The following is a 16390-nucleotide window of genomic DNA, read 5'->3' on the forward strand; positions in this document are numbered from 1 at the left end:
ATCAATATAGCTGAGTGTTATTTCTTGCTATTAAAACAGTTATTTATATCCTGAGACAAAATGTTAGGAGCAAATATGTGTGGATTTGAGACTGATCTTATAATGTTATTGTATATTATGTGTAGGATGAATATTTTGTTGATATAATGCTTTTTTAAGGCAAAGTATAGTGATATGAGGGTGTTGGTTACACTTCAAAAAGATTCAGGCTCCCCCCTCCCCCTTTCTAATACCCTACGCTAGGAGCCATAATTCATAGTAGTTTGGTTTGCATCTTTCCATACTTTTTTTCTGTTATACCACATATACTCATGAACATATGTAATCGCTGGTCTCACATGGTTTGTTTTTGGAAGATGGGGTTACTGTATGTGTATTTTTCTACAAGTTTATAGCCATCATACCACAAGTTTATAGCCATTCAGTACATATGGATAAACCTCAGGTTTTTGAATGGCTTAATGGGTATATCAGAATGTATTAATCCATTCTTCTGTTGTTGCGTATTTAGGTTGTTTTCATTTTTTTATTACGAACAAAACTTCAGTGAACATCTTTAGATAAGTGCTGACTTTGCTAGTATTTTAGAAAGTAAGATTCCTAAATTTAAAACATTGAAAATGCATTTAAAATTTTGATACTCCCAAAAAGATACCGAACAATGAGTGAAAGTGTCCATATCCTAAACTTTCATGCTACATGTTTGTTATGTGTATTGTAAGTAGTTTCTTCACCCTGCTGTTTTTACTTTTTTATGGTGTCTTTTTCTATATGGATGTTTTTTTTTTTTTCTTATAATCATATCTGTCGCTTTTCCTTTATGGCTATTAGGTTTTGTCATGTTGTACTTAAGAAGACCTTCCCCAAACTAGATTATTAAAGTGTATTTTCTTCTATAATAGCTAAAATTTCATTTATCAGTACTATTTCCATCTTAATGCATGATATAGAAGTAAATTTATTTTAATGCTTTTTTTTGTTTTGATTCACACCAGATGGCTATGAAAATGCTAGGCGTCTGTGTGATTTGTATTATATTAACTCTCCTGAACTAGAACTTGAAGAATTAAATGGTAAGCCCGATGATGTCTTTTCCTCAATGAACAGTGTTGTGATTATCTGAGAAGGAATGATAAGAAGAATTTAGATATGTCTTAATATAAAAGGGCATTTCGTCAACTTCTTTATTGAATATGAAAGCTCAGGGAGAAAATCATGTTAAGAGAGTGTGTGTGTATGTATGTGTGTGCGTGTGTGTAATTTAGTTGGATTCTGTCTGAAATGCATTTGACTTCTTCCCCATTTTGTTTATATCTAATTGATAATGTTGATTCTTTCCTTATTTTTGTTTCTGTTTTTGGTTACATTTGACTGTTACAGGCACTTCAATAATGTAGAGTTCACCCCTTAAGAATCGACTTCCTGAGTAATGAATCATTTTTTATTGTTAAGGAAGTAAAAAGACAGGAGGTGTGTAAGGAGGAAAGAAAGATGCTCATCTGCTGGAAAATCCATTTATCTCTGATGCTCTTTGCACCCTGAGTAGGGCCTTTTGGACAAAAAAATTCAGATGTCTTGGAAGGAGATTGATAAGTCTGTGTTTCAGAGGGGTGGGATAGTTTGGTAGAGGGAAAAACAGTTACTAAGTTAAGGCGACCCTTTAAGAAGAATAAAATTAAATAGGCTTTTCCTAAGCTGTATTCTGGACCTTATAGTGAAAGCGCAATGGAAGAAGTTCCTCAGTTGAAAATAGAATTGCTTCGTGTTTTTCTAAAGCCATATTAACTCTTTTGTTTCATAACAATACCATTCAGTAGAGAATCACAATGCACAGATGATAGTTTAGGAACCTGAACTGTGAGCAGTTTCCAGGTGTCCCATCTATGTTTCCACGGGGCGGTTTATTCAGAGGAGAGTCCAATTTATTGGATCAATTAGAATTCTAAGGTATGGTGAGTCTTACTCCTTTGATCTACTAAAAGTTCTGTTTTACATACTACCTGCCCCCCCCCCACGTCTGTCCCCGCCACCGCATCCCCAGCTGGGCTTCTAAATGTAATAAAATGTTTGAATGTAGAATTCATATCCCTTGATAAACTGATGCTAGCTTAATTTAATTCAGATCTGTATACATAGAAATGCCTGAAATAAAACAAAAACATTCCACAGGGGTGAAACATTTTAAGCATTTTAGTGCTTATTTAAAAATGACTTTTAAAAAAATAGTATATTTATGTGAGTTGGATCATGGAACATATAGACCTTAACACTTTCATTTTGGAAAGTAAAATTCTGACCTTAAGGCTGAGTGTCCTTTAAAAAGACTCACTGTCACAGAGAAAATGGGAAGCTCGGTTGGCTAGACGGTTATGCAGGGTCACAAAAATGACTGCAAACTCATGTTGTCACCATCAGTTATAAATCTATGTGACTATGGGGTCAAACCCTAATACAGTGAAGAACTGGGGTGGCAGTTCTCCCCCAAATAATATTATCCTCCATAGTAAATGTTTTCTTTTCATCACTACACAATATATTCTTAAAAATGCTTTAAGTACATCTCTCTGTACTTTTATATTTTTCTCTTCTGCTCTATAGCAAAATCACCAGGACAGCCAATACAAGTGGTTTATGTACCATCCCATCTCTATCACATGGTGTTTGAACTTTTCAAGGTTTGTAAAATAGTATTACATAACCTTTATCAGTCCTTTCCCGAGGTTAGGGATCTGCTCTGAAAGTGAAGTACTCTACGGGTTTTCCTTAGTTTCATTAAAAGATGTCATTTCATGCTCAGTGTCATGTCAACATTGCTGGAGATCTGCCTTTTGTCCACACTGATGGGCACTTCAGTGCAGTGGTAAGCTGCACACCTGGAAGTCCGATTGGGTCTGAATACTAGTTCTGCCACTTAATCTGCATGTGCCGTTGGGCAAATCAGCCAACCTTTTTGAGGCTACATTTCTTTTTCTGTAAAGAGTCTAATACTCTCCAGGTTATTATGAAGGTGTCCAGTACAATGGCAGCTCAGTGTAGGTGCTCAATAAAGTTACATTTTTACAAAACAATATTTAGGAGAATGATTCTGAATTTTCCACCTTTAAAAGAACAGAGTCCCACTATTATATGTTTGTGGGACTTTTTGAGAAAGTCATTTATATTGATTTACAGGGCTTTTGCTATTATATTTGCTCTTTACAAAGAAAATTTCAAAAACTAAAATTATGCTAGAAACATTGGGAGTACTTTCCCCCCCAATAACACACCTATGACACTTGCTGACAGAAAAGTGAGTGATGAGGAGTACAGGTCCCTGTGGCTGAAAATAACTACCCTAAATCAAGCCTATGTAATCTCTCTTACTTTAGTTACCATGTCTTCAGCCAGCAGCAAACTAGTAAAGAGCAGAGGTGGCTTTCAACGTGCTTATGAAAAAGAAAAATACGCTGAAACACAGAAAGTCTGACTGAATGTCTTAGAACAGAGAGAGTTCAAGAATGCTCTTTTCTAGGATAGCAAGAACATATCTAATGTCTGACAAAAATCTTTCTATCAGAGTGATTCAATAAATAAGCAATTGGCACTTAAAGGATTAAAATTCATTTTTCCTTGAAACTTCAGTTTCTAAGATGTTATTCCCCATGATGCTTAATATAAGAAATATTACCATATTATATAATAGATTTTACATAATGTCATTAATAATGGCTTTCATCTGGAGCCTAATCTTAAATAGCCTTTGGTAGAGATGATAGCATCTTCTCCTTAGGGACACTCAATTTTGATAGTAATAAAGTAATAAATGCAAAGAGTATAAAATGTTACTAGGGCCACACACTCTTATTTCCAAATGCAGTCCCATTTTTGCCTTTTAACTGTATCTAGTTTTATCAATTTCTACTCCAATGCTACATGTCATGTTATCTCTTAGTGCTTATAATATGTTGGCATTGTACACTGTGTATCCTTTAGGCATTGATCAAGAGTTTTAAGATGTAAATATCCTTAGTTTCAAATTAGTGGTGAATTAGATTAGTTTCTATGTCATAATAAGACCATTGCTGTGAATACTAAATGAAAAAATTGTTTTCCCCTCAAAGTGATTTATGGCAATTAAAATGGTTCTTAAAAATCAAGACAAAACTTTTTTCAAAAATGAGGTTTGCTTGTTATCTTCTAAATTATAAAAGTATTTGGATACAATTTCGGCTTCAATGTAAACCAGTTAAAGTGTTGAGATGTCTGGTTTTGGAAAATAGAATTTAGTTGAAATCTTTAAATCAAAGTGTCTCACAAGTCCTCCAAAATGGACAATAATTTTTTAAGTAATTCTTTAAATATAATTATAAGAATTATGATACTTTGGCATATTTCCAACAAATTAAACATTTTTAAATTTCAAATTGTGCATATATATTGAAATTTATAATTCGTTTCTCTTTTTTAAAGTTGTATTTTGAGTGGAACCCTAATGTATTTCAGAATGCGATGAGAGCAACGATGGAACACCATGCTGACAAAGGCGTTTACCCTCCTATTCAAGTCCACATCACACTGGGTAATGAGGATTTGACTGTGAAGGTAAATGCTTTCTGGCTATTTTGTTTTAATTGATGTACAGGCATGCACATAATTTTCTGAAGACATAACTTACTTTTAGGAGGAAGAAATCTTACCTCTAATAACTAATAAGCACATTCCTTCATTTATCTGGCAGATTATGGAAATTCTCCCCTGAGTCTGTTTCTATTCCGTTCCTTAATCCAGATGATTGAAGTAAAAGTAAATCCTGAAGACAGATAAATTTAACAGTAATCATGAATAGCCACTTTGATAAGTATACTTTAAAATATTGGGTGTTTACAGTCTTATGTAGATAGTACATACTTTTTCATTTTTAAACAATGTTTTTCAATCTACTTTTATGTTGTTTAATTTGCTTCTCATAAAACCTCTTAGGAGCACAAGTAATTTTACTGTTAATTTTTACAGATGTGGAAACTAAGACACAGTGATTAGCTCATAATTACCCAGCAAATAAAGACCACAGAACATGAAATCAGGCTCCTTGACCCCAGGCCTTTTCCACTGCGTTGTTCAGATAGTCCAATTTCTTGGAGTATGATGATTCTATTTTTTAATCATTTTAAATTTTGTTTTAAAGTAATAAATGCAAAGAGTATAAAATCAAATACATTAGTTCCTGGCCTAATTTATGGGTCATTACTCAGTCTTTTAGCTATTTTTTCTGGGATTTATTGGTGTATATTTATTTTTAAGATTTTTATTTTATTTATTTGACACAGATAGCCAGAGAGCACAAGTGGGGGGAACAGCAGAGGGAGAGGGAGAAGCAGGCTCCCCTTGGAATAGGCAGCCCAATGCGGGGCTCAATCCCAGGACCCTAAGATCATGGCCTGAGCCAAAGGCAGCCACTTAACTGACTCAACCACCCAGGCGTGCCCCTATTGGTGTGTATATATATATATATATATTTTTTTTTTTTTTTTTTTTTAAGATTTTATTCATTTATTCGTGAGAGACACAGAGAGAAAGAGAGGCAGAGACACAGGCAGAGGGAGAAGCAGGCTCCATGCAGGAAGCCCAATGTGGGACTCTATCCCGGGTCTCCAGGATCACACCCTGGGCTGAAGGCGGCGCCAAACCGCTAAGCCACCAGGGCTGCCCCCTATTGGTATATTTTTAAGTAGCATTCTGATATCACTATTTCTGAAATATAAAAATTGTTAACAGCAAATATTAGCTTTCTGTTAGGGTAGCTGAGGAATTAGCTCTTTTAGAGCACTTTCCCTCCCCAATGCAGCCTCAATTGCTATTTTCCTAGTATTTAGGTTCATACATGAAATTCTAGATTGACAATAATCATCTTGCAGAATTTTGAAGGCATCTATTGTTCCTTATTTTAAAAGTGTGTAATTCAGTTAATCAGCCATCCAAAAAAAGAGAAAATTTTCTATTTCCAACGACGTGGATGGAGCTAGGGGGGATTATACTAAGCAAAATAAGTCAGAGAAAGACAAATACCATATGATTTCACTCATAAGTGGAATTTAAGAAACAAAACCAATAAACATATGTGACCTTTTACAGCTATAAATTTCCCTCTAAGTACTGCTTTCTCTCTATCCTGTAAGTTTTTTTATGGTGTGTTTTCATTTTCGTTTATCTCAAAGTATTTTCTATTTTCTCTTGTGATTTCTCCTTTCACTCATTGGTTCTTTAGGAGTGTGTTAATTTGTATGTATTTGTTAATTCACACATTTTGTTCTGTTATTTCTAATGTCATTCCGTTGTGGCCAGAAAATACTGTTTGTATTATTTTGGTCCTTTTACATTTTTTGAGACTTGTTTTGTGGTTAACATATGGTCTGTGGAGAATGTTACATATCCTGGAGAATGTTTCATGTGTACTTGAGAAAAATGTATATTTTGTTGTTGGATAGAGTGTTCTCTAGATAGTACTTAGCTGGTTGGTTTATAGTGTTGTTCAGATCTTGTTTTCTTGTTGATCTTTTATCTTGTTGTCCTATCTGTTTTTGAAAGTGGGATATTAAAGTCTCCAACTATTATTGTGACTTGTCTATTTCTCCCTTCAATTCTCTCTGGTTTTGCTTCATATATTTTGGAACTCTGTTGTTAAAGTGTATGTATGTTTATGATTTTATGTCTTATGCTTTATTGCCCTTTTATGACAAAATGTCCTTCTTTGTCTTGGTTAATGATTTTTGTCTTAAGGTTATTTTTTTCTGATATTTGTATAACCATCCCAGCTTTCTTTCGGTTTCTGTTTCTGTGTATCTTTTTCCAAGATTTTGCTTTCTTTTTTTTTTTTTAAAGATTTTATTATTTTTAAAGTAATCTCTAAACCCAATGTGGGGCTTAAACTCACAACCCCAAGATCAAGAGTTGCACACTCTTCCAACTGAGCCAGCTAGGTGTCCCCACCCATGATTTTACTTTCAGCCTGTTTGTGTCTTCATTTGTTTTGTTTTGTTTTAAAGATTTTATTTATTCATGAGAGAAACAGAGAGAGAGGCAAAGACATAGGCAGAGGGAGAAGCAGGCTCCCTATGGGGAGCCTGATGGAGGACTCGATCCCAGGACCCAAGGATGATGACCTGAGCTGAAGGCAGATGCTCAACCACTGAGCCACCCAGGCATTCCCTGTTTGTGTCTTTGAATCTAAAGTGTGTCCCTAACATACGGTTAGAATATACTTTTTTTCCTTAAATCCACCCGGCCAGTGTCCATCTTTTGAGTGTTCAAGTTGGTTGTACTTAACATAATTACCACTAATGTAGAATTTATATTTGCCATTTTGTCATTTATTGTGTATGTCTCTTATGTCTCTTTTGATTCTTTATTTCTTTAAATATGGATGCCTTTTTTGTTAAAATGATATTTTCTGGTGTACCATTTTCATTTCCTTCTTGTTCCTTTTATTATATTTTTTTGAGTTATTTTCTTAGTGCTTGTCCTAGAATTAAATTAACATTCTAATTTATGTATAACAACCTAGTTCAGATTAATACCAACTTAATTTCAATAGTATACACAGCTTTTATTCCTGTATAGGTCCATTCCCATCCTTTGTAATGTTACTTTCTGAAACATATATTTTTATACATTGTATGTTCATCTACATTAAGTTTATAATTATTATTCTCTGAATTTGTCTTTTAAAGAAGAGAGGAGAAAAAAATTACAAAAAATACACCTACACCATTCTTTGTATTCTTTAATGTATATGGCCACTGAAGTTTACTTGGTTAGCTTAGTGGTCAAATAATGATTGGACTGAGAGTTTCTTCAATGCCTGCCATCTCACAGTCTTTGTAAAGGGACTCCATGTGCATATTGGGGCACACCTTCAACACTCAGCCAGGCAGGTGACAAGTCTGACTTAGGTCCTATGTGTACAGAACCTCAAGGTCAATCAGAGATGAAAACTTTCCTGAACATGAACATAGCCCTGGGCATACACATGACCTTCTGGATTCTCAGGATATCCTTGAGCTTTTCTAAGCCCCTAAAGACATCTCATTCCCTAGCTTTTCCTATTACACTTTTTAGTTAGTCTTTTGTTTGCCTTAATTGTACACTGCCCGAGGGAGCCTTCAAATTAGTCCATTATCTCTAATTGTTTTTGACAAATGCTTCTGAGGATGGGAAGTGGGCACATACAAGACTTTTTGCATTGGAGAGTGCAGAATCAAGTCAAAGAAAGATAGCCTACCCAGTGGCTGCTGGACTACCAGTTCCATTCTGATTCCATGTTATTTATGGGAGTGGGGGTGAGGGTGGGAATAAGCCGAGTTAAAACACCACAGAGTCCCTTGTTTTTCTTGACTAATTTCTCCTCAGATTGCTGTAAGCCTTTGGTTAATTTCTAGAGTTCTAAACAAAGTTAATTATGATAGTATTTGCCTTTTTCTTGGTGCTTTAATGAATGAGAGACTTCGTTTTTCCACTATTTTTGCTGACGTCATTCTCACTATTCCTTTTAAGACTTATGCTTATTCCAATTCCTGTTCCTTTGTATATGACCTGTTTTAAGTGTCAGGTTTTGTTGTTTTGTCTCTTTTAACTAAAGCTTTTCTTTAGCTGATCTTTTCTTCAGCTCTGTTCTGAAATTTCATAATGATGTGACTTTGTGTGGGTCTTTTCTTACTCATTGAGCTGGGCCCTTTAGAATTTCCACTGTGTCCTTGGTACTTTCTTCCCTACTGCTTCATTTTCTGATAGTCCTGTTTGGAGGATGTTGGACTTCATGAATTGATCCTCTGATTTTTCTTATCTTTTTTCTCCTGCTTTTTATCTTTTTAAACTTTTCATTCCACTCTGTGAGATGTCCTCAACTTTGAATTCCCAACTCTTCTATTGAATTTTCGTTTCTATTATCTTATAAATTTCCAGGAACTTTTTATTTTTTATTATTCCTTTTTATAGTATTCTGTTTAGTTTTATCTTCTTTTATCACTCTGAGGATAATAATAGCTGTTTTTTAAAAAAAATTAATATGCCTTAACTCTCTATACTGTTTCTTCAGAATTTCTTTTTTCTGTTTCTCTCTCTTGGCTGTTCATTTAAAAAGAGTGATATACAAATAAATATATGGCAAATGCCATCTGTTTGCTAAAAAAGTAATAGGAATGCATCACTTTTTTTTTTCCAGCCCAGATGCTAATGTGTGTCTATTTTTTGGTTAGTTAGTTATGTGTCAGCTACTTGCTTGTTAAGGTTTACTTGATTCAAAATAAGTCCCACATGTCTTCTGCTTTGCAACCTCAGTTGTGCTACAGCAGGGTGTTTCTCATAACCTTTTTTTGTTTTGTCTTTCATGTGCTTGCCTGTATTGGTCTGTAGCTAAAAAGAAAACTTTTACTTGTGGTCATCCATTGCAGCATGGATGAAGATTCACTGAGTTCTTAGATACTTAGCAGAGACTTGTCCTGTGTTGGTGGACAGGCTTTGTTTGGGGATTCTATCTCTTTAATGTCAAGGAAGTTTCATAATGACCCAGCAATTCCATTCCTAGTTATGTACCAAAAAGGAATGTGATATTCAAAATTTATACATGAATGTTCATAGCAGAATTATACATAATAGCCAAAAACTGGAAATGGCCCAAATGTCCATCAGCTGATGAAGAGATCAATAAAATGTGGTATAGACATATAGTTGGGCCATAAAAGGAAGTGAAGTACGAGTACCTGCTACAACATGGCTGCTGCAACACTGAAAATATTACACTAAGTAAAAGAAAACAATCACAAAAAGCCACATATCATGCAATTCTATTTATATGAAATGTCCAGAACTGGCAAGTGTATAGGGACGAGAAACAGTAGTGGTTGCTTAGGAGTGTGACCAATAAAGAATCCAGGGTTTCTTTTTGAAGTAATAAAAATATTCTAAAATTTATGGTGATGGGTGTACATATCTATGAATATATTAAAAACTATTGAGTTTCACACTTTAAATAGCTGAATTTTATGGTATGTGAATTACTTCAGTAAAGCTATTTAAAAAAAAAAAAAAGATGAGAAAGGCTTATAAGGATCTTGAACAGACTGTTCCTGAAGCCCCGAGAAAAGCCCTACCTGTATTAGGCTCTGCCCCCACATATCAAAGGTCACATGACTTCATCAGCTCCTGTTACCTCTTCTGTTAAATACTTGCTTTAATTTTCTTCAGTAGAGTTTACATCGCCATCACTAGTACTAGATTTTTCAGGATCAAGGTCTGCTTTTAACATATGTCTTTGGATAGAGAGAGAACTAGTGCTGAATGACATGTATTAAAAAGTCAACAGGATGGCTTATAGTTGAGTTTTTATATGTCTTTATATAGTCTTTGTATTTTCTGGCTTATTCAAATTTGTGATATTTTTCACCTCCCCCCCCACCCCCCCAAGAATCCTGTGAGATAATTGTTTTTTTCTGGCATATGACTCTAGTTGCTCTTTCAGGTTTGGTCTTTGTGCTATATTCTGGAAATAACATAAGTGTTATGGCCACATGTCTTTTAAATTAAAATGTAAATGTCTTGGTGATTTTACAAACTTGACATCAGAAATCTCTTGAGAAAGAGACTTCAGGAGCTCTGGGTGATTTCAGGGTTAGTAAATCTGCCCTTAGAGCTGTCATCAAGTTAGTAGTGGTTCATTTCCCTTGGGCCTGAAATTCACATGAATTAGCCTGGGGAGGCCACTGTTACAGGGAACAGGAAGTTATGGATGGCAACTCCTGGTTAGATGACATTGAGAAGTGGTGATTTCACACACTAAAGAAAAAGCTTCAAAAATAATTGGCAAACTTCTCTTTCTTAGCCTTTCTGTTGACGTTTACTCCATACCATCCATCTCTTTCATAATCTCTGCATTTCCTTGACATAGGCTTCTTCTCATGATTCTAGACTTTTTTCTTCAAATTATCTTAATCAGAAATTTTTTGTTTAATTCTCACATGTCTTTCTCAATATATTTGTCATCAGACTGCCATTCTTCTTAAATATGTACAGACCAACTCTCTGTTCCTCTCTCTGAATAATCGCACTTTCCATTTTTCCAAAGAACTCCCATCCTCTAGCATAATATCCTGTTACTATTCCCTTGGAAACTCTTTTGACCACTTTAAAAATCTGCTGATTTCAGTTTATTGTATTTTTGGCTGCAAAGGAAAGGAGATTACTTTTTCAGTTTTTAACTATATTCTTAGAGCCTATTTAGCCCCTTCACTTATAAGAGGACGCTTCTCAAAGTCTCCTCCTGTCTTTTCTGCTTGATTTTGTTTTTCTAATACTGGCCTCTGGCTAGAAATCACTTCTTGTTTCATACAAGATTGCTATAGTCTTTCTGGACAAAGGTTAAGGGAAACCAGGAAATACTTATTGAAGTCTACTTTTTTATCTTAATATCTATTCTAATATATTGTTTACTTAATATTTACAGAGCACCCACACTTCTTACTCATGTTACCAGCAAATATGCAGGAGGGCATTACATTAAAGAATGAATAATCAAAGTGATGGATCTCAGAAAATACCCAAAGCTCTTTATTAATCTTACAAAAATAAACCTCTTCCCTGGACTTTGAATTCATAGCCAAGAACAATTTCAAGCACGCTACATTACAAGTTCTGATTAAAGTCTTTGTATATTTTTATACTGTAATTATCTAACTGTAGATGTATTAGAGGCAAGCCTTCAACTGGTACTTCAAAGCAGATTTTTATTTTAAAAATTAAAATACCTATGTCATTTTCTTTTTTTTTTTTTTTTAAATTTTTATTTATTTATGATAGTCACACACAGAGAGAGAGGCAGAGACACAGGCAGAGGGAGAAGCAGGCTCCATGCACCGGGAGCCTGACGTGGGATTCGATCCCGGGTCTCCAGGATCACGCCCCGGGCCAAAGGCAGGCGCCAAACCGCTGCGCCACCCAGGGATCCCACCTATGTCATTTTCATTATGAAAGTAGTATATATGCATACTGTAAAGATATTTAAAAGCAGGGAGCCTGATGTGGGACTCGATTCCGGGTCTCCAGGATCATGCCCTGGGATGAAAGCAGGCACTAAACCACTTGAGCCACCCAGGGATCCCTGACCTTTTTTTTTTTTTTTAATAATGCTCTTTTAAACTAATTTGTGATGAAGTCTTTTGTTTTTATTTTATTTTTTTAAATAGTCTCTACATGTGGGGCTCAAACTCATGACTCTGAGATTAAGAGTTGGATGTTCTGCCAATGAAGCCAGCCAGGCACCCATGGCCTATTGATTTTTTAGCCATTCAGCACCATCTATCTATCTACTGCACCATTCATTCATATATATGTATACCACACACACAGATTGAAGCAGATTTGTTTGTATATTAATGTTGCAGATAGTAAAATCAATTTAGATTTTGTGACAAAGGAAAATAGCTATAGTAGATGAGAAGGTGAACTGTACAATAATTAGGAAAATAAGGGCCTGTTAACTGTAAATGAAAACAATGAATATAGTCTAAATAAATTAGTAAATTCAATCTACCATATGATTTGAGAAATGATATTAGAACAATATAAAGGACAAGTGTACTTTGTAAACTCACCAGAAAATTGTCTGGGGGTCTGTGCTGTTGAACAATATTTTGTGGACTGCTCTCATGCTGACACATATAGTTCTACATTATATTTAATTGCTCAGTGGTTTTCTATTTTAGAATATGCATTAGTTTACTTAAATAGTCCCCTATTTAGGTTATAATCCAGTTTTAGCTATTCTATAGAGTGCCGTGATGGATATTCTCATACATACTTTGCATACTTCTTTGATTATTTTTTTTAGTATAAACATTGTTGGGTCAAAGGGTTCATGTATTTTGAATCTGATTGCCAAACCGCCCACCAGAAAGGAATAACATATTTATTGTTACATCCCAGATAGACTTAGTTTATGCCCCAGTCTGTGTTTGCTGGTACTGCTCGGTGCAACCAGTAAATACGCAGAGCCACAGCCCTGACTCTGTAGTATGATGGAGTTTATTATGTATTAGAATTGTGCATATTGGAGGAGTTTTATAAAGTCTACCAGTGAGGAAAATGTTTACACTGACAACTTGGATTTCATGGTACTTGCTTTGAAAAGCAGTACTTTCCTCAGGCACTTGGGTGGCTCAGTCAATTAAGCGGCTGAATTTGGCTCAGGTCATGATCTCAGGGTTGCAAGACTGAACCCCAAGTGGGACTCTGCACTCAGTGGGGAGTTTGCTTGTCTCTCTCCCTTTGCTACTGCCCCTCTTGCTGCTTATGTTCCTGCGCTGTCTCTCAAATAGAGAAATAATCTTTAGAAAAGCAGTACTTTCTAGTCAGCAGTTAAACTGTGATACTGTGAGTATGTATTGGTGTTTTGCTATTTATGGGACTTGGTTATAAGGCATGATTCTCTCTCACCTTAGATGAGTGATCGAGGAGGTGGTGTTCCTTTGAGGAAAATTGACAGACTCTTCAACTACATGTACTCAACGGCACCCCGGCCTCGTGTTGAGACATCCCGAGCAGTGCCCCTGGTATGTGATCAAGAGAGGACACTTGATGGGATGAGCACTGGGTATTATACTATATGTTGGCAAATTGGACTTAAATATTTTTTAAAAAAAGAAGTAATTAAATGTAAAAAAAAGAAGAAAGAATTGAGTGTGTTTCTCTGAATTACCAAAAAGATAAATCAAATGGCTACCAAATAAATTACCAAATAAATCAGTTAAGCAATTGTGTAGAGTATCCATGAGGGAGAAGGGAAGCTATTAGAAAAAACTTTCCTCTGAATTTAACAGCGTTTGGCTCATTTCTTCTTTTGATTGAAAAGAGCACAAGATAAAGAATATTATTTACAGTTCTTATTGCCAAGGTGGATACTGATATAGCCATAGTTTCATGTGGTTACCCACATTTTGATACACTGTGTCAAATGTGAAGACTAAGTTACTGGTTTTGCTAGCATTTGGTCAATGCTGATTTAATCTTCAATGTTGATTTTTTTTCCTCAAGTACTTATAATTAGAAATACCACATAGTCTAGACTTAGAAAAAAGACTAGAGTTCTGATCACTTAATTGCCAACCCGGAAAAGGCTCAAATTTTCATTGTTGGGTGGTATGTTTTATTGACCTCAGTCATTTATTTTCAGGTTTCATGTGATCAGCTTTTGAGTTGACTACATCCTTGCCCTCTAACCCCTAGAAAAACACTTTGCCAAATCTCTGACCTGTAACTCAGAACTGTTCTTCACGGCTTTGAAACTCTCTGGCATAGGTACTGGTGTTACGCTGTCACATGATTAAATGAAGTATCAGATGGATCTATTTTTAGATTTTTTCTAAGAAGTTATTAGAAGGACTTCATTCTAATAGTTTCACCTGTTACACAGCACAGATTCTGTAACTACAACTGTAATCTACTTCATGTCTTACCATACTTTTAAAATCATTACTCCAGTACTGTGCTCCTCCAGTTCAGATGCATATGTATCCATGTGCCTGCCAGTGGGCAGACACCGTCAAATAATAAACATGAACATCGTCTTAGATTCTGACTTTACACTAAGAAGTAAGGGAGAGGTGGCATATACAAATTACAGAGCTATGGGCAAGGAGAGTACAGGGATCCAGGGCTGGTAGCAGTAGAGCTGTCACTCTCCTGAATCAAAGAGAGAAGGAGAAGTTAGCAGAACCTAGAAGGGACAGTAACAGAGCAGCTGCATACGTTCAAGTGGTCTAATCCCAAGGGAAGCAAACCTCAGTGGGAAGGAAACAGGAATGAATACCCTGACTTAATTCCCTCTAAATTCCTACTGGGTTCCCCATTGGCTAGACCCACTGGAAGCTGAGGGCAGGGGTATCCATTGATAGCATCCTCCCAGGACAAGGAGTAATGTGGAAAAAGGATAGTTGATTTGGAGTGGTAAACAGAAACTCTGGTTAGAAAAGTAATTAATGGTAGAGGTAAATGAAGCCAGAGAGCCTGCATTTGTTGATAGCACTCTCATTCCTGAATTGACATAAGCTCTTAACTAAAGTGTTACATGGAGTATCATTGAACATCTGAGTTGGTGATAAAAATTGTTTTTACATTAGTCCAAGTGTTTTGCTTTGTATTAAAGAATTTGTAGGATTTATTCAGGTAAAGGCCATTTCAGATACTAGAAACAGGATGAGCAAAGACACAGAAGTGAAAAATAGCATTTGTTTGAGGAACTTAAGAGCTGAAGATTTGGTTCAGCTGGACCAGAAAGTGGGCGGAAGAGACCTGATATGATCAGGTCTTGAAAGCTCTTTTTAGAAGCTTAAATTTTTATCTCAAGGCAGTGGGTTGGGGATGGTGGGTGGGTAGGGCATGATGTGGGTGCTGCTGTGCTTGGTAGGTTTTTAAAGAGGGTAGTGATTTGCCAGTGAGTAACAGTGGACTTAATAGTGATCTAACCAGGTTCAGAATACAGGCTGGAAATTCATGGTCTGAAGTCAAGAGATGTATCTGCCAACAAGGCTTTTTCTATTCTTTTTTTTTTTTTTTTTTTATTCTTACTCCTATTGTCAAAAATAGTATTGGGATGCCCTAGAGCAAGGCAGTGAAGAAAAGCAATGTGCTGTTCTAGATCTACAGGAATCATTTTATGGAAAAAATAAAAATGAGTTTTAAATGACCAGAGGGGGGGAGACATCTCATGTAGTACCCCATCTAGGCTTCAGTTTGATCAATATTAGTGGTTAGGTATTAACAATCTCTTAGATGCAGGCTCTGATAGCTCTAGGATACTCAGAAGCATTTGTTTTAACTAGAAAAGTATTTTGTTATGTGGCTTTCTGAATAGAACTTCACTTTTCTCATCAAACAGGCTGGTTTTGGTTATGGATTGCCCATCTCACGTCTTTATGCCCAATACTTCCAAGGAGACCTAAAGCTATATTCTCTAGAGGGTTATGGGACAGATGCAGTCATCTACATTAAGGTAATAACTGTAGTCTTTTTGATTTAATGATACTTCTTGGTCATAAAACACCAATATTTAGCTGTAATGAAATTTTCTTTGACCACATCACTATTAAAATATCATAATATGGTTTTTACATAGGATCTCATCTATTTCTACAAATTACCTCCTTGACTATGGGAAAGAAACACTCACGCTAATCTGTAATGACCAGAACTATGGTTGTTAACAGAAAAAAAAGTCAGGTTGAAGTAGGGAATCATAAAAAGTTATATATCACACAAATTTAATTTTAATATAAAATACATGAATGGACATCAATCCACCAATCTTTTAACGTACCGCCTGAGTCTTTTCTTTGTATATGAGTCTGCAGATTCAGGTTTCAGCGGT

At 35.6% G+C, this 16390-nt stretch overlaps 1 protein-coding gene across 2 annotated transcripts in view; it reads left to right on the plus strand.

Annotated features, from left to right (window-relative positions):
* PDK1 (pyruvate dehydrogenase kinase 1) overlaps positions 1–16390 on the plus strand; it is a 29804-nt gene that overhangs the window by 8600 nt on the left and 4814 nt on the right. The window contains exons 6-10 of one of the 2 annotated variants that reach the window (XM_041774017.1): positions 996–1073; positions 2599–2675; positions 4483–4581; positions 13467–13577; positions 15902–16015. In XM_041774017.1, coding sequence (XP_041629951.1) covers positions 996–1073; positions 2599–2675; positions 4483–4581; positions 13467–13577; positions 15902–16015 — 479 coding nt within the window. The remainder of the gene's footprint in view (positions 1–995; positions 1074–2598; positions 2676–4482; positions 4582–13466; positions 13578–15901; positions 16016–16390) is intronic. The other variant, XM_041774018.1, reaches the window with a different exon arrangement.

This window comes from Vulpes lagopus, chromosome 11 (assembly GCF_018345385.1).
Source record: "Vulpes lagopus strain Blue_001 chromosome 11, ASM1834538v1, whole genome shotgun sequence".
NCBI classification, from domain to species: Eukaryota; Metazoa; Chordata; class Mammalia; order Carnivora; family Canidae; genus Vulpes; species Vulpes lagopus.